This window comes from Eutrigla gurnardus (genome assembly GCF_963514095.1).
Source record: "Eutrigla gurnardus genome assembly, chromosome: 5".
Classification (NCBI taxonomy): domain Eukaryota; kingdom Metazoa; phylum Chordata; class Actinopteri; order Perciformes; family Triglidae; genus Eutrigla; species Eutrigla gurnardus.
Genome location: NC_139919.1, coordinates 21,710,656 through 21,728,935, shown reverse-complemented (window position 1 = coordinate 21,728,935; position 18,280 = coordinate 21,710,656). Strand labels below are relative to the sequence as shown.

The following is an 18,280-nucleotide window of genomic DNA, read 5'->3' as shown; positions in this document are numbered from 1 at the left end:
ATGTCTGTCATCCTGCAGAGCCGCAGCAGCAACGAGCAGCCGGCAGATCTCAGAGCAGCTCAGAGAACACCGAGAATACAGACCACTCCATCCCATTTAAGTTCTTTGATGGTTTTAGCTTATGAGCACTAAAACAGCTTTGATTATGTATTGATAGATTTTTTTTTTTATGATATTTGAAAAAAAAAAAACTGTCACTGTGCGGCATTCATATTTAAACTGATCAATAGTCAGCCAGCTGTGTTTCACTGCATGCTATTTACAGAAACATCATGAATCAATGTGCCCAAGACCATTTTTTGAACACATTTAACCTTTTATATAGAATAGGTTTATTGATTGTAGCTTTGTTGTCATATTTTAATACTGAAAACATCATGTGAATGATTCAATAAAATTGATTTCTTAATGGGTGTGCATTTCATCATTTAAAACATTTATTTTACCTCAAATTCGATGAAACTGAAACTGAATAAAAGCAAAAGATATATTAAAGCCTGTAGTACGCTCTGAGAATATAGTCATTAAACTAATATAATAACTAACAATTACCCAGGGACACATAATGTGCCTTTGACAGTCTTAACACTGACTGTAACATCTGCAAGTCTCCAAATACCAATTAAAACGACATGTAAGCACCAAACAAAAACAGAACCCAAAAAAAGCAACTAAACCAAAAGAATCTGACATGCCTTCAGAGGCTAAAAAATAACACTTAATAATAACTGCAGGAGTTGTGTTTCTACCTGGTTTTTCTATAATTCATTTAGCCATAAGCAATTCATGAGTAACACTTTTCAAATAAATCACAGCTTTGTGAGCATGCTTCTATTGACTTCTTCTAAACAACAATGCACAATTTACACAATTAAACACCAGATTTTGATCAATTAGTATTTAAGTAACTTTCCAAGTCCTTGAACACACATACAGCATATCATTTAACTAATCAAATCCATCCTTTTCTCTTTTTTTTTTCCAGAAGTGAGATGGATGTCTGGACTAAAATCCCTTTGTGATGAGGGAAATGGTTTAGGTTTGGCATCACAGGCCTTGAGACGAGTTCTAAGAGGCTATTCTGCAACTTTAACTTGAGAACCTAACGTGGTCAGTGTGGCACCCGATAACTGAAGTATTAATAAATCAAAATGTCTTAATCACCCTCTGAATATCCGCACTCCGACGGGACAGAGAACAGAGAGGAAAGAAGATCACTGGGTGAGCTGTTCATCCACATCTATTAGCCATTAAAACAGCCCAATACAAAATGATATTTCATCAAACATAATTATATTCTACCATTGTAGGCGATACATTATCTCTCACATTGACTGTACTGGCGACTAATTAATACCCGTCAAATGCAGCAGCCTTTCAGCCCCTTTAACTATTGATTTTTATTAAAATGTCACTGAAGAAAGTGAGGCTAAAGCTCATTTCCTGCCAACCTCCCTATCTGTGAGGACTTTGAAGGGCTGGGTTGTGTGTGAGATGAGGGCCGACCTGCAGGATGAGTGAACCTGTGGGGGTCACCGACACACTGAGCCAGATAACAAGAGAGGTCATGAAATAAAGTTTCACGCTGGCTTCAAGGCTGCAATGTTTCTCCTATAAATCTGTCTTCATCTACGTAGATTCTATTAAACGTGCTTCAGTGACATTTTAACTTCACAGATATTTGTTTGGTGTATCAAGTCCTTTGGGAGGACACAGTAACCTTCTTTTTTGCTGTATCAAATGATTATTTTCCCATTAACTTCAGTCACAACATTGCCGAGAAGCGTATAAATGAGAAGCTTTTTAATTAAGCATGTCGGCGGGATGGTTTGTGTTTGCCCGTTCTCCTAGAAGCAGAATTGATTGAAAAGCGGGAAGGTGGCATTTGGCTTGGCTGGAAATCATTGGAATTACCAGGAAAAAAGGTCACGCCACAAAAATAGTCTTTATTGATCAGCGATATTAAGGCAACGGCAGTGCTGAGCCTGACGGGCAGACTGAGGGAGTGAGTGCAAATGCATACCGATACATAAAGAAACAGGAGATTCAAATACAGCTTTTTCAGAAGTGATTGCCACTGCCTTTGGTTGAGTCACTGGGCTTCACGTCCTCTGATTTGGAGCTCTGTTGAAACCAACAAACATGACATAATGTAAACACAAGAGTGACTCTTGGTAAAATGACTGAATGTTACTGATTTTCACCTGAAAGATTGGTATAAACATGTTCAAATAATTCACCTGTGGATTATGTTTGTAATAATCTTGGTAAAGTAATAAATTAGAAGAGAAAGGATCTATATGTCTGTACAATAAACATGAGGTCACCCAACAGCTAGTTATCTCAACATAGATAAACACGGCTTAGTGGTTCTGCTATTGGAAAGAACCAGATAACTGTGCTAAGCTAACGATCTACTGGCTGTAGCTTCATAATTAGCATATAGGAGTGATGGTTCTACCTGCCGTCTCTCTACGGGGCCACATGAAACCTGCTGGTCTCACCTTGGACTTGAAGAGGAGGTTGATGACGCCCTTGGAGCGTCGGTCGGCCGTCCGGTCAGAGGTCACACAGACAGACATGCTCTTGCTGTCCCTCCTGGCTCGGAGCGAGTCCACCTCCTCCGCACCCCCCACCACCGCCAAGGACAGACCTACACACAGAAGCAACGGAGGACTTAGCGTTTAGCCGTTTAAAGTGACTGAGAGAGAGCCTCCTCTCAGGGCCGTCGGTTTACAGGTGTGTACGTGAGTCACCTGTGATGGCTGGCAGGGATCTGGAGTTGGCGTTGGTCAGCGACACCTTCCCTTCATTCGGCTCGGATAAGTTGGTGTCACTGCGGAACTCCTGCTTCTTGGACAGCTAGAGGGAGCCAGAGATCACACCAAAACCCAGTGACAACACTTCCACAGACACAGCTCTGTTGTTTAAGCTTCCTCTCATCTTGACCTGCCACTAAAACCCAACCTCACCCGTTTGCTGTCCAGCGTGTTCATCCTCTCTCTCTCCTCTGTGATGAAGATCATGCTGCTCCTTTTCTTCTTCTTCTTACTCTTCCTCAGCTTGACCTCCGCCTCGCCCACTATCACCACCCCCTCCGGGGCGCTGCTCCCGCTCATGCTCCCGCTGGAGCGCTGCAGGGTGGAGGTCCAGGACGTGGGCGACTCGGGGGGGAAGTCCCTGGGACGGGGGCAGGGAGGATGTGAGTAATACATTCATAGGGGTCAAATGTTTCCATCCATAAGTATGGTGTTAGAAGGGTTAAAAACAAGTAAGGAGAAACGATGCGGATCATAAAATTAGGCCTTAAAACTGGAAAAATGTCAATTCCTGACAGAGCTTCAGGCGTATGAATGCTACCGTTCTGGATGGAGCTTGGTTGGAGTCACACAGTCAGATCCCTGCAGTGAGGAGATGGAGATGATGGACTGACGAATGGAACGCAGCATGGAGCGAGGACGAGTGGACTTCCTCTCGTCCAACTCCGGCTGGAAATAGAGAGTTATATTTAAAAATATACATTTCTATATGAAGAAAATGCGGCTAGGACATTACTGTTCACGAGACAAAGCAGAATACGTCATTAGAAGATAGAATAAAAGTCAAAGCCAGTGAAGTTGCATCATTAGCTTAATCTCTCCTGAAGGGCAGAGCAAATCTACAAGTTAATGACCACATTCAGGCCCACCAAGACCATCTGAACCACGTTCTGGTTGGAGAGATTTCTTTTTAAAAGGTACAACTCCCATATTAACACTAGGCTCAGAGGCTTTTGAAAGTGCTTTGATCTTTAAAATTTGCCGGGGTCAGCTCATTTGCAGCCTAATTAGCGCAGCATTACTTTGTGACCGGCCTTACAAGAGAACTAAAAGTATGTTTTTGGATCACATTTTTTCAGTTCTCACCAGCTCTCTCACTCCGTACTCCTTCTCAACCTTCTTCTTCAGCTGTTTGAAACACTCCTCCATGCGCTCGTGGAAAGGACGCAGGTCGTCCATCACTCTCTTCCCGTGGAGGGAGATCCCTCCGCCCAGTAAGGGGATCTAGAAACACGAATGCTGCGGCGTCAACAGAGAGCGTCCAGGTGGAAGCAACGCGGCGATATGAAGGTGCGTGAGCGTGCTCAGTACCTGCCACGCGATGAGGTCCTTGAGACGCAGCAGTTTCTCCCGGTCCTCGGGGTGCTGCTGGTTGTACTCGTCGGTAAAGAACGCCTGATTCAGAGGAAATATTAAGAACTCGTTTAAAGAATCGTGGCTAAACGTTTCACCTGCCCGTTTGTAAATTAATTACTGACTTTTCCACCCACGTGTGCACCCTCTAGGGCCGCTGACCGTATCTTATGCAGGATATTATAACACTATTATGTTTGAGGATTAATACTAATAATGTTTCTAGTTATGAAAACACCCTAAATAAATAAGTTCTTTATATGAAAGTTTAATGGAATTCAGCCTCAGGAGCTGATACAGATTTTTGTCTGTTAAACTCAGATAATCTTCATATAATTTTTGTGCAAATAAATGATAAACAATGACAAATAAATAAGGCCACTATGAGATGAACAAGCCAAAATGAAAGTTAACTTGCAATGGATGGATTTTAACCCCAGTATTCCCATATTATTTCAATAAAAAAACATCTGAAAATTGAATGTAAATTGGTTCCTTGGGTTGATTTGACAGTTTACCTTCTCATACTTGGCAAAGCCACCCATGACAGCCGGGTCCACGATGCCATTGAGCAGCATGGAGAGGGGGTTGATGGGAAGGGTCCAATCAGCCTGATATTGGTTAATCATGGTCAGGATCTTCTCATTGGCGTACTCCATGGTCTCGATGGCGTTCTCCAGTGGAGACAAGGTGGTCTGGAAGGAGATTAGGAGTGGTGGAAAGTACAGGGGGAAGAGAGATATTAAAAATGAGGGAAAGGATCGATGAAGGAAGGGAACAGGGATGTTTCAGGATGGGGACGTGGGAGGTGTAGAATAAAAATTCAGACCACACACAGACTTACATGTTTCATGTCAGTAGCCTCGAACCATCGCAGGATCCCTGGCAGTTTATACACGGTGGTGAAGGTTGTGCGTTCAATCCACATAGACTAAAACACAGGAATGGAAAGGAACAAAAATGATAGATTACTCTCATAACAGGATACCATATCTTCTGTCTCAACACAAATTCAATGTTTCTGGTCAATATTTATTTATATATATTTTTTAACTACACCCTTTTCTTTTTTTTCAGTCATTTGTTCTACTTCTTTTCTTCATCACTACACAATCTGATCTCTAATCGTGCACTTTAGTAATAAGTGAGTCTTATGTTGCATCTTAAATGCTCGTATGAATTCTAATAATATAATCTGATGTCTTATTGTATAATCATACAGTCTGCTGTGGAATAAAATCCCATCATTTTAGAGAATATGAACTCATCTTTTCAGACTGACAATGACTGACTCACAACAAACTCATTGTTTGGGTCTACAGGTCCTTTCCTCACTGGTCGGGAATAGTGAAAACGTTGCACGTAGTTGGACTTGTAGAAGCTGCATGTGGTGTGAGAAGAGAGGAACAGAGGTTTGAGTCAAACAAGGGAAATAAAAGAAAAAATGGCTAATAGTGAAATGTGACACAGACACGTTTAGACAACGTTTAACTGACTTGATGATCTGGTCGGGAACAGGTTTGTTCTTCAGGCGAGGAGGAATCTCAAGGACTGGTTTCACTGTGAAACACTGGATGTCTGGTTCAGATCACTCAGGAATAAATCAGAATGTACAAACTGAAAGCTGACAGACACATCTGAGCAAGTTCTACGTGTTAAAAAAGATGTTTAAAGCTGGAAAGTTTAATATCTTAATAAAGTCTGAAGTCTTCAATAACAGCCTGAATGTATGAATGAGAAGATGGCAGTTAAATGCCTAAAAATGCATGGATTTGTGTACATTCTTGCCTCTCATCTGATCAATGCACATTTCTCTAACTAACTGGAGCCGCACAGCACCAGCTTTCAGGGCTGGAAACGTTACAACATTTTCCTTTTGAAATCAGAAAAGGGCTTCAACATTTCTGTACGATGAACATTGAAATGCTCAATGTCAAACCTGAGGAACCATCTGGCTTAATTACCCGGTTTAAAACATTTATTAGAAAAGTAATCAAATATAATAAGTTCTACGACTTTCACGAAGTCATTCAAATACATTATTTATTACAACAGGGGTTCAAATTAAATATAGATCCAGATGACACCTGAAAGGTATGATTGTGCATGACTACACAAGGTCACTTTATATGACTTTTGTGTGTTTTTGAGTGTGTGTGTGCTAATCTGCCAGAAGGATACACTGCAGTGGAGAGTTCCTGATGTCATCTCCCGGCATGGTGGTGGTGTTGAGGTGCAAGGCGCTCGGGAACTGGCTCATCAGATGGTTCTGGAAGTCCTCTCTGCGTTCATACTCCTTACCACGGTGGATGAACACCTTGTCCTGAAGCCACAGGGAAGTGTACAAGTAATGATTATTTTATTCTTTTTTCCCTGGTGTCTTATTCTGTTGTCATTCTGCTGGTTAATTAGAAACACGTCCAGCTCTGTTTCAGTGCTGATAATGGAGCAGAAGGAAGGGAGTCACTGACACCTTTGTGCTTTTTACAATCTGTGTTTCTAAAACGTGAGAACTTCTTTTGTCCACTTGTTGTACAAACCCTGAGGAATGGAGGGTAGCCCTGCCCATAGTAGCCCACTGCAAAGTAGTCTGGCTTGGGCCTCAGGATCTTCATAATGTTTTCATAGAACTTGGCTTGTTTCTCCTGCAGAGAGAGAGAGAGAGAGAGAGAGAGAGAGATCAGAGGAGAGAGTTTCAGATGCAGCACTTTTTATCAGCTGGTGCCAATGACAAAGCTTCCCTCAGCACAATGCCGGGCCTTCAAGGGTGATAGATGGAGCAAAAATAAAAACGCACCGCATCCAAGGGCATTGTCTGTCATTTATATAACCACATAAATTCTGCATTAGCAGAGAGAGCCGCTGCCGAAGTCATATTAAGAAAAGGGAGAGATTTTGGGGGGGAAAAGAGTCAAACTCGGTGGGGAGGGGAGAAGGAGAGGAGAGTGAAAGGGAGATGGAGGAGAAGGTGGAGAAGCCAATGAGGAATCACACTTTGGCGGTCAAATGGTTATTGTGAAAGGTGGAAAAAGTTTGATTTGAAAGGTCAAGTAAGCATTCGTGTGTGTTTTACTGCCTGACCAACGTACATATTAACAAAAATGATGCATTCAATTTACAAAAGGGTCCGGTACACAACAGTTGAGCTAGCTGTTTTATTGCTGCTATTTAAAAACCTTAAATGGATTCCTTCAAACACCCACTTACACACGAGAACATCTGGAACATCTATAAAGGGAATCAGGTGAAGTCTCACAGAATGAAACGATGTGAGATTATGTGCAGGACGCAGCGTGGAGGTTTGAGAGCGTCATATATTACCAGTCTCTTGCTGAGCAACTCGTAGTCAAAGATCTCATTTTCGTACTGTTCAGCCAGTTCCTTACACAGAGTGATGGCCTCCTCCCACATCTAAACACACACACACACACAAAAAGAGAGGAAGAAGTGTCCTTCATTACAGCAGCTGTTAATACACCGACAGCAGCTGTTGTGGTGGGAATTCATCTCATGAACGTCTCTGGAGAGCTTATAGAGAAAATCAAGCATTCACAGAGAAGACACAATTAATCTAACACCCTCATCACTGAAAGGCATTGAAGGTCAGTGCCTTTCAACGATGGGACATTTGGAAAATTTTACAAAATAAAAGTCTGTGCATTGAATTCTGATTTTAGGGGCTTTTTTTCTCACCCCAAATCGAACAAAGAAGTTTCCCTAATATTGTGATTTATCTCCATAATTTTGTGAAAGGAATTCAAAGACTTGTGGAAACACCCAAAAGAAAAAGTTAAGTCCAAAAACTTCAAGGCGTAGTGAAGCACGAGAGGCGCGTTCTAGTGTCAAACAATGCTGACCTTGCCCTTGTCGAAGTAGTCGATGATGGTGTCGTAGAGCGTTTCCTTCAGCTGCCGCTGCGTTTGGGAGCCGTGGGACTCAAACTGGGGGCTGCACGTCTCGTCTAACCACTGGAACGGAGACGGGATGGAGTATCAAAACAAGAGCAGGAAAGTGAGACAAAGTATGGATACTTGTTTATCGCTGAACCTAAAGAAAGAAAGTTAGTCGGACAAATTTGGTTCTTTAAGCGTCCCATTTATCACAATGTTGAAACGAGAGAGGAGAAGCTTAGTTTCTTTGCTGTAATAAATCAATATTAGTCATAAGCCATGTGTGCCCAAAAGCAAGCAACACAATGCTCATTTATTATATAAATGAGACAATGGTTAATCTCCCATCACATAAATTACACCAAAATTAATTTAGAAAGCCAAGAAAAAGTGCACACTAATCTCCAAAAACTGAGTTATATTATTGGACCTGTTTTATCTGCTTAGGGAAGTGGGGGGGGGGATTAGAGTGTGCTGCGTGTTGCCGCCCGCTCGTCCCAGTAATGTGAAGCGGGCATGACGGGACTGACACCGGAGATGAATGGAGATTATAAAAAATGTTACAGAGTTCAACTGCTTTGATGTAACGATCCCAGACAGATAGAGAGGAGGAGGGAGGCAGAGGGGGGAGGCAGGGATGCCCTTATTCCTCTCTCTCTGGGTCTCTAAGTGTCCCATAAAAGAGATGAAGGGACAACAGAGGTCAAACACACACTTGTGTGATGCTGCTCACACACAAAAAAACTCACACACACAGGAATCAATCACCATAGCGCTGCACCCACGATGCTGGATGCCATGCCAGGGTCTAACCTCGGGGCTTAATCATTCGGAGGCCGGCGGTTTAACAACCATTTACCAGCTCATAAAAAACGGGTCTATTTCGTGACGGAAAAGTCACTCGACAGAGCAAGACATTGGGTCCAGCATTAAAATGACAAAACGTATCTCTCGCTCTGTCTCTCTCTATACACACGTGTGTGTGTGTGTTGGTGTGTGTGTGTGTGTGTACCTATGTCCTACCTTCAGCAGACGAGAGTGGAGCAGCAGTGTGTATGCTGCCTCGGTGTAGTTTTCACCCTCCAGATGAAGGTCCCTCAACTTGTAAAGGTACCTGATCACAACACACACACACACACACACACACACACACACACACACACACACACACACACACACACACACACACACACACACACACACACAGAGGTCAAGTTGATTTAATAATGTAACATGTAACGTATATATTCCTCCACTAGATGCCACTGTTGGGCAACTTGAAGCAAATGAAGCATTAATCACTGGTGTGACACTGCCTCACTCTGTCTGTGTCATGCTCATGCTCACACACACACACACACACACACACACACACACACACACACACACAGATACGTACCCTGAAATATGCACACAACATAAAAAGGTCAGTCAACATATAGTCTATTTAATGATCTGACAGATGTTTTGTGGCCCCATAATATGCCTGACAAGAAGGAAAACGGGAACATTAGGCTGCGAGTGAAGCGACGTACTCTTATACAGCGCCTGGTTTTTGTTTTGATTCGTTTCTGTGTCCGGCTGGACTTTCTTGCCATGGAATTGATGACAAAGCAAGAAAGCAGCGGCTTCTTGATGCTTTCAAATGAACAATCCTGCATGGGTTTGATTACTTAGTCAAGCTGCACCTCAATCTGCTTACCGAACCTGCTCATCTCAACGTCCCTTCACTTCACACCATTCGCTTGTCATCCCCCCTGTTCTTCAGTCTCTTTCTCTCTGTCTTTTCACCACTGATGTGGTTTTCAAAAAACCCAATTATGTTGGAAAAGGCAGCTCATTCTTCTTTATCCGTGTGTTTTAAATCATAAAACCATAAATTTCATCTGTCTAAATAATCACGTTAAATTAAGGTTTTATCATTACCAAATGGAAGAAACATTGCTGGTTTATAGATGTACATATATGTACATTATGGAGTGTATTGACAGATTTACTGGAAGTCCATTTAAAAATAAAAAAAGCCTAATTCTTTTGTGTAACATAGAGGCTAGGTGGCACTGAAATCACAAAATTATTATTTGGAAAGCCATTTTCCAAAGTCACAGTTTGATTGATACCAACTGTAAAACAAGCAGTAAAGTATTTAGTACATATGTCGTATATAATTAATACAGTACAGGGAATTATCAGTAGTTACGTTAGAATTAGTTTGATTTCCCATATTAATGTTAGCAATTAAGCTGCACATTTAATGGACCCCCCGCTGGGCCAGAACATAATGAGTTTGAAGTTTCATTATCCATGAATGGCCTCTACTAATACGGCTAGCACTGTATATGTGATATGATAACATTCTGGTTTATTACACCTACGTAGTGACCCAATGTGCGCTTCCATGAAACTATGTCTGTTTGCATTAACTGGCGAGCTGGTCGTGTGAAGCGTATTCTCCCCAGGATAGGTGGAGGCGGCTGATTAACCACAGAGTTGAGCTCACATTCACACATAATTATGTCCATAAGCCATCGCCAGAAAGCACATGGGACCTGACAGGATATGCCCCCCCCCCCCCCCACCCCCACCCCCACCCCCTCGCCCTCCGTCCCTCCCGCCAATCAAGCCTCTCTTTCTTTCTGCTCGCCCTCCAGTCAGACTAAGAGCTGATCCTGTGGATTCCGACATTAATTCAGTGGGACTCATATAATCCCTTGTCAGATTATGGAGCAGCACGCACGCACACACACACACACACACACATGCATATACAACACAGAAATGCACCACGTTAATGTATTTCAGGTCAAATGCAGGACATACATACCTGATGTACATCCCCTCCCGATTGATGTCCTTGTAAAAGTTCTGTGAAATCGAAAGAAAAAGTCGGTCGAGTTGCAGTCGACATGCATAATACAGATTATTAAATTCATTCTGAACAGCTGCACTGATTATCAGTGTAGTCGTTTCTGTATTTGCGTGGGAGAGTGTTTGTCTAAACAGGCTGTGCGCGCCCATTACGTGTCTTATACTGTATGCCTAATGCGCGCACGCACACTCGTTATGTTAAACTCCCAGTTAAATGAAGTTTAATGACATCTTCAGAGAACGGAGGAGTGGAACGAACCGATGTCACCCCCATCTCGCATCGCCGGCACGAGCCAGCAGACGCAACAATACACACACATAAACACGCATAAGAGCACAAATATGCAAAAAAAACAATTAGTGTGAAGTTCACTGGGAATCCAAAGCATACGCTATGCATATTTATATCTCATTGCTTTATTTATTTATTGTTGCTGTTGCAAAGGTCAGATACATATTGTTTGTTTGTCATCTTTAACTCTATTAGCTAATGTCTGTCTACATGAAGGTCAGACGTCTTTACTCTCAGCAGTCGCCTTTGAAACATCGTCCCAACATACGACAGTGGAACGACAGAATCGTCTTTTAGGCATCTTCACAAAGCCAAAACACACCAGGCGGCAGCCATGAGCCAATCTGTGTATACTTCATATGGAGAAAGGGTTGGTATCTGCTAGAACAACATGCTTTAGTCAGCATTGTGGGAGGCTATTTGTGTTCTCTTTGAAAAGTGCATCTGCATGAGGAAGCACACATACACTAGTTGTGTGTGTGTGTGCACCACCTAAGTGGAGTTTGCCCCCCCGGGGGAGGAAGGGGAGGGGTCCTCTCAATACTTTTAGCTGGCTGAACAAATGAAAGAGAATAGCTAACGGACGGCTGCCACAGGCTACAAGCCCAACATCTCTGTCATGCACCAACAGCCTGAACTCCTCATGGGAAACAAACTGACACAACAGTTCATCATTAAGTCATCCTCCTAACCGCTTGGTGTCTCGGAGATGTCCTGGAAGAATTTAAATTCTAGGAATCCACATAGAAAAGTGCAGAAATCAAAGAAGGCAAACAGAATATGGAGGTGGAAGGATAGGATTGAATCGTACGGTCGGTGGATGGGATCCGCTACTAAACTTGAGTATACTGAGGGGGAGAATCTTATTAGGAGATCACATAGGAGAAAAAGATGTGGAACAGACGGCAGCTGATGCAACCCTCTGCAAAGAGACCAGACACAGAGATGAATCCTTTCCGTCAGATCTATCAGCACACAAATCAAGTATAGGAGACGGGAACAAAGACCCCGGCGTGAAAGACAAGACATTAAATCAGTGTTGCATTATGAAATCATCAAATCGATGCGGCACTTTCGGTGCGGAGGAGATTATTGACTGAGGTCTGTCGGGAACAAACTCACTTACATCTCTCTTCTTGTATTAGTCTTTCAATTAATAATGACTTTATTGATGTGTGTGTGTGTGAGAGATCAACACCTTCGCTGGTCAATACTGCAGCTCCATAGAACAGCACAAGGTTACAGAAAAGCAGGACGTTATTATGGAAAGGCTCACAGCAACGTGGTGAAATTCAAGGATCTGCACCCACGTTGGTTTAAGAAAGCCCAGCTGAACATCTCGATTGTGGAGAACAAACAATTGTGAAAGGAGTCGGGACTTTACCAGAAGGTTGACGGTGCAGCTCATGCGGTTGTTGCGGCTGTCGTCGCTCATCACGGTGCGGTAGTCAAGGAGACGGATGAGGAGTCCTTTCACCAAGGCGACAAAGTGCTGCACCTGTGGCCTCAGCAGGGGTTTCTCTGCTGCACAGTCCAGGAGGCTGGCGGACAAGAAGCATACACAGGTGTATCAGAGGACTCTGGCTTGATATTCAGTGTTTGGACATGAGTCCAAAGTTAACTTATTGAGTGTCGGTTATACCACTTTTCAAACAGTATACCATGTTTTTGGCTTAATGGCTGTTCATGGCTTCTGTAATTGTGTTCATATTCTAATACTCAGGCCTACATGGTCTCCAGTAGTTGCATGTATCTCTCGTCTCCTCCTCCTCCCTCCACCTCGTGGTCCAACTTCAGAATGATCTCATTCTCAAACTACAGAAGACAAGAGAGGGAGGGAGGGGTGGGGGAGGTGGAGGGAGAGGGAGAGGTGGAGGGAGAGGTGGAGGGAGAGGGAGAGGAGGAGGGGACAAAACAAACACGTAGAAAAAGAAGAAAATCAATTATGCAAGCGTAATGAGGGTGACTCTTTTACCTTCATGAAGAGCCACAGGAAATCAATGGATGAGAACAATGTGCATGTAGCCGGCGTTTCTTCGTGTTTAAGCTGTGTGATTTGGCATTTTGTCATCTTCCGACAGTCTGTGTGCAGAAATGAGAGGAATGTTCTCGAGCATTTCTGTGTGCGTGTGTGTGTGAACCTTGAGGAAGTTCCCGAACTGTGCGTGTTCGCAGGTGATCATGTCGAAGAAGATGGGGATGGTGGCCCTCCTCAGCTCTTCTTCTGGGATCAAAGTCATCTCCAGGATGGGACCCACCATGCCGGGGATGAAACAGATCTTGTGACTGCCTGAAAGACACACACACACACACACATGAGGGTCCTCATCAAGGCTCCACAGGTCTCTCTCCACCAACACAACCTAATTCAATTCCTTCTATAATGGAGATGTGAATTGGAATTCCCATCTCCAGAATACGATCCTGTGCATGCAGCGTTCTCTGACTACCAGGGGCCACTGTGCATTTTATTTATACAGTTATGTGTTATATGCCTGTCCATGTGAAATGGTGCTGACATCGTGAACCCTTATTACCATGCTGTAAAGAAAACAACTTCCACTGGTTCCCCCTCCCCAACAATGCCTTGAGATGAGTGTAAACACGGATATAAACTCTGTTTTCTTACCTAGTTTGTACCAGATGTCCCGTAGAGCAAAGCCGATGAGTCTTCTCATATCTCCGTATCTGGAATTAAGAGATAAAACTGATTATATGAACAGACAGAAAGAGAAATACGCACCTTTGTTTGGAAGCAATGTTTTTTTTTAAATCTTCAGAAACCGAACAGCCCAGTGGAAGAGATAACACTGTGCTAATGTGCCCCAACATGAACTAAATTGAATGTCTTTCTGGGCCTCACACGGTTTTAATAGGCAGTGGGAGTGTAAACAGTGAATGCAGACTCCACAATAGATCACAAATCACTGAGTGTTTCATTAGAGGGGGTGGGGGGGTGGGGGGTAAATAAGGAAATTATATGGCCCTTCTCTCACTTGGCCAGAATCTTGTTCCTCTTGGTTGGCGAGAAATGCTGAAGCTGCAGAGACTCCTGGGTAATAAAAGCCACCGCCAAGTGGAAGTAGTTATTCCACAACTAGACGGAGAGGAAGAGCGAGGGAGAGGGGGGACACAGTAGAGGTCTTCATTAAAAGCAGCACGGGGAAAACAATGTCAATATGTCTTAAAGCCTTTAAACACAAATAAATACACTTACCTGCACTTCAAAGTCGTCGTTATTGAGGAACTTATGGTTCATTGTGTCTGCATAGGTATTGATGGCTCTCAGGAACACTCTGATGGGAGAAACGCACACATTGTGAGCGTCGATGCCACAAATAGAACAATCCAGAGGTCAATACTAATCAGAGCATATCCATTGCTTCCACACGGCTCTCAACATGGAGAAATGCAACTTATCTGTTGTTTTCTCAAAGAATTTCAGCTTTGACAGCCGCTGAGCTTTACTAACACAAGATTGCTTCAGATTCAAAGCTTCTGTGACGATGAGACATCACGGCCGCGGCTTCACACAGCGTGCAAGTGCATCGGTGATTTGTGACTTTATGCATTTCCACAAGTTAAGTAGCAAATCTGCTCCCCGTCCTTTCTGCACGAACACTATCTACCATTCAATCATTGTTATTCACAGCCAGCTGGCACTCCCTCTCTACCAACCCCTGCACATCTCTTCCCCAGACCACATTCTGTAGCCTCCTTATCAACCCATCTCCTCCTCTTCCTCACTCCCATTTTTACCCATTTGCCTTTTCTCTTCCTGTGACACACGGCTGCAGCCTAACATCCCAGACAGATACGCCACAGCAGCTCACACAGACACACACAGTGGGTGGACGGTTCAGATCTCAGGTCTGTATGTGTGTGCTTGTAGTACCTGTTCTGAACCATGATCATTGCCATCCAGTCAGACGGATACACATGTTTCCTAATCAGTTCCTTGAAAAGTAGGAAGGACTCCATCAGGAAGTCCTGCAGGGAAATGAGAAGGAGAATGTGTGTATATAGAAACATTTTCATTCAAGCAATATCAATCAAATCAGTTGGAGACACTTAACAGACATCTTTGCAAAAATGCAAGTTAAATATCGCAAATTTTCCACTTTCCAAGCTCGTAAATTTGCTACTTTTTTCTCCGAATATTGCCCCCCTCTCTCAGCTCCGTTATTTATTTCTTTACTACTTCCTACAGTGTCCCTAACACGCCGTCGTAGACATCTGCAGGTGTGTGTGTGTGGACTTACCACTAGATCAGAGCTTCCAGTGAAGGTTTCGATGTATGCATCATAGTGACAATCATCCATCTGACTGAGGATAGCCGTCATGCAGGCCACCACCCTGGACTGCAAAGGTAAAGTGTGAGTTACTTTTGGGGTACCGTCCAAAGACATTTCAATCTTCAGCTCATTCACTGGTGCAGCGTGTTTAATGCTGCCTAAACGCTTCTGTTGCGTCGTTAAACCGAGATGAAAATCTCTGCTAAAGTCCGAACAGCATCGTCGTAACATGAGACAAGACCTGGAACAAAAGGGCAGCGCTCTGAGCGAGACCACGCGATGGTATTGTTTTAAGATGCTGTCTGCGTGAAAAAGTAATCGCCACAATGTTATTCATAAATTACCATAATTACTGTAAACATTGCCAGGAAGTCTGGTCGCCTGTTCAGTTTCTAAATTGTATTTTAAAATGTGGCCCTCAATAATAAGGCTTCAAAATGATATTCTGAATACAACAGAAATAAATAAACCACGACAGAGCAATGCCATTATCAAGGAGAGTGGCAATTTTGATAAACATTAAATTCCCGTCCATTGTCCAACGCAAGACGTGGTCGACATAAAGTCACAGTTGACTCGTTGTCAAATATATATATATGTTTCATACAAAATCACTTCAAAACAAAATGCATAAAAGCTCCTGATTTCACAAAAGCACCTTTCATCTTGTTGGCAATGCAAACATACAGCACTGATTCACATGTTGCAGGGTTTCCTTTTAGAGTTGGCTTTTTAACTCCTCAGTATGTGCACTTAACTCTGAATATGTATACACACACACACACACACACACACACACACACACACACACGGAGAGACGGGTAATGGGGAGAATTGAATCGAGGAGATGAAAGTGAAGAAGACTCGAGAGACAGAGGCAACATTACTGTGAAAGTGAGACATGAAAAATAAGAACTGGCACAAAAATGAAGAAAGTTTTATATTTCAAGTTGAAATTGTGTGTGGAAATTTCCTATGCTAAAATAAAATATATATATTTGAGCTGGAATAAAGCAAATCATTCTTGGAAAATGTAGTGCAAACATTTCTGAGGCTGAGAGAGGGAAGACATGGAGAGGGCTGTCGGGAAAGAAACGAGAAGAAAACAGAAAAGAAATGGACAAAAAGTCAACTGCATTGACCAGAAGAGAAAAAAACAAAAAAACAATCAATGGCATGAAGGTAAAAACAATTAGCATATATAACATATGATTTAAGTAAAGCTAAACTCATCTCCCATCAGCCCCCTCCACTTCCCACTAAAATGACCTGACAAACTGAAATAAAACATTGAGTCCAAATTGAAAGAAGAAAATAAAATAAACATTTTAAATGAAAAATAATCTGCAACACATAAAGTGACATTTGATATTCAATTATTCCACTTTTGATCTTCATTTCTCCCCGTTAACAAGCAGCCACGACTCTCACACCGCTGAGATGCACTTACGCCCCGCTTAAAGTCGCCGTCGGCTCCTTTTGTTCTAATTCTACATCAACGCGTTCTGATCCTTCCCTCCGCTTAATTGCTGGAACGAAGTCACAAAACCCCTTTTCCACAAACGTGGCAGATGTGCAGGTATTCCTGCTTCATTTTAGCAGGTGGGGGTTTGTGGTGGGATTATCCTGCAGAGTTACCGGAACGGAAGGGAAACACGAGGCCGAGGTGAAGGATGACAGACGGTTAACCAAGATGAAAGATGAACGGCATCGAACGTGGTGACAGATTTCATCGAATCAAAAGGAGCGAGGCGTGTGTGTGTTTGGGTTGTCTGCACTGTAAAAAGGAGATTTTCATTTGCATAAGAAAACAAAAACAGAATTTCACCGTGTACACATGCATGTGTGTGAACTTTCTTCCTGTAGTTTCCCCTCACCTTCCCATCACATGGTAGATCTATTTAATGTGACACTGAAGTAACGCAGGTAAGTTATTGAAATTAGGGTTGTGGTCCTCTTCAAATAATGCCTCGGTTTTGTTTTAGAGGCATTAAAATGTACTCAACATGGAGAAAAAACGTGTTATTGACAGATATCCTAACATGAAAGCATTGAAATGATGTAATTATACTAAGTGGACAGAAAGCATTAACACAGAGTAGCAAATAGAAAAGCCCGCCTCACTCTCCCTTCTTTGCCTCCTTGGTCTGTAATGGTTGATCAATAATAGGATTAAGCAAACACACACACACGCACACACACTTTCTGGTGTACTATCGGGTTACATATTGGCTGGTTTTGTGTGTGTGTGTGTGTGTGTGTGTGTGGGGGGGGGGGGGGGGGGGGGGTGGTCACGTGTCATAGTGCCCTACTTCTGTGTAATTGGTCGTCTCTGAGGACTTATGCTCTCAATCTCCTCCAACACCATCTAAAAACAAACACAAACTCTCAAGGCGCCAAATAACTGACCATCGACTGTTTGTGTCCGAACATGAACATGTGTTTCATCAGAACATAAGAGGAGCTTATGAGCCTTGTGTGAATATATATATATATATATATATATATATATATATATATATATATATATATATGTGTGTGTGTGTGTGTGTGTGTGTGTGTGTGTGTGTGTGTGTGTGTGTGTGAGACAGACAGAGGGAGCGCTCAGGGCTTGTTGAGGCGAGCCTTATGCAACAGTGAAGAGATTACTGACAAAACAGGACACAGATGCTGTTGAGGTCTGGGATTTCTCTCCCTTCCTCCTCCTCCCCCTCCTCCTTCCTTCCATTTTCTCACTCCGCACTCTCATTAATAATGTATTAA

General features: G+C 42.9%; 1 protein-coding gene across 1 annotated transcript in view; it reads right to left on the bottom strand.

Moving 5' to 3' along the window:
• Positions 1-415: 415 nt before the first annotated feature.
• dock2 (dedicator of cytokinesis 2) overlaps positions 416-18,280 on the bottom strand; it is an 85,058-nt gene continuing 67,193 nt past the window's right edge. The window contains exons 27-51 of the mRNA XM_084009213.1: positions 15,485-15,583; positions 15,118-15,212; positions 14,440-14,518; positions 14,219-14,319; positions 13,852-13,910; positions 13,364-13,512; positions 12,952-13,037; positions 12,607-12,763; positions 10,887-10,927; positions 9,086-9,176; positions 8,030-8,140; positions 7,494-7,583; positions 6,713-6,817; positions 6,354-6,495; positions 5,669-5,750; positions 5,469-5,553; positions 5,017-5,103; positions 4,691-4,867; positions 4,131-4,214; positions 3,906-4,043; positions 3,361-3,488; positions 2,973-3,180; positions 2,757-2,862; positions 2,505-2,653; positions 416-2,124 (exon numbers count right to left, since the gene is read on the bottom strand). Of these exons, the coding sequence (XP_083865339.1) occupies positions 2,062-2,124; positions 2,505-2,653; positions 2,757-2,862; positions 2,973-3,180; positions 3,361-3,488; positions 3,906-4,043; positions 4,131-4,214; positions 4,691-4,867; positions 5,017-5,103; positions 5,469-5,553; positions 5,669-5,750; positions 6,354-6,495; positions 6,713-6,817; positions 7,494-7,583; positions 8,030-8,140; positions 9,086-9,176; positions 10,887-10,927; positions 12,607-12,763; positions 12,952-13,037; positions 13,364-13,512; positions 13,852-13,910; positions 14,219-14,319; positions 14,440-14,518; positions 15,118-15,212; positions 15,485-15,583 (2,712 nt within the window). The 3' untranslated portion in view covers positions 416-2,061. The remainder of the gene's footprint in view (positions 2,125-2,504; positions 2,654-2,756; positions 2,863-2,972; positions 3,181-3,360; positions 3,489-3,905; positions 4,044-4,130; positions 4,215-4,690; positions 4,868-5,016; positions 5,104-5,468; positions 5,554-5,668; positions 5,751-6,353; positions 6,496-6,712; positions 6,818-7,493; positions 7,584-8,029; positions 8,141-9,085; positions 9,177-10,886; positions 10,928-12,606; positions 12,764-12,951; positions 13,038-13,363; positions 13,513-13,851; positions 13,911-14,218; positions 14,320-14,439; positions 14,519-15,117; positions 15,213-15,484; positions 15,584-18,280) is intronic.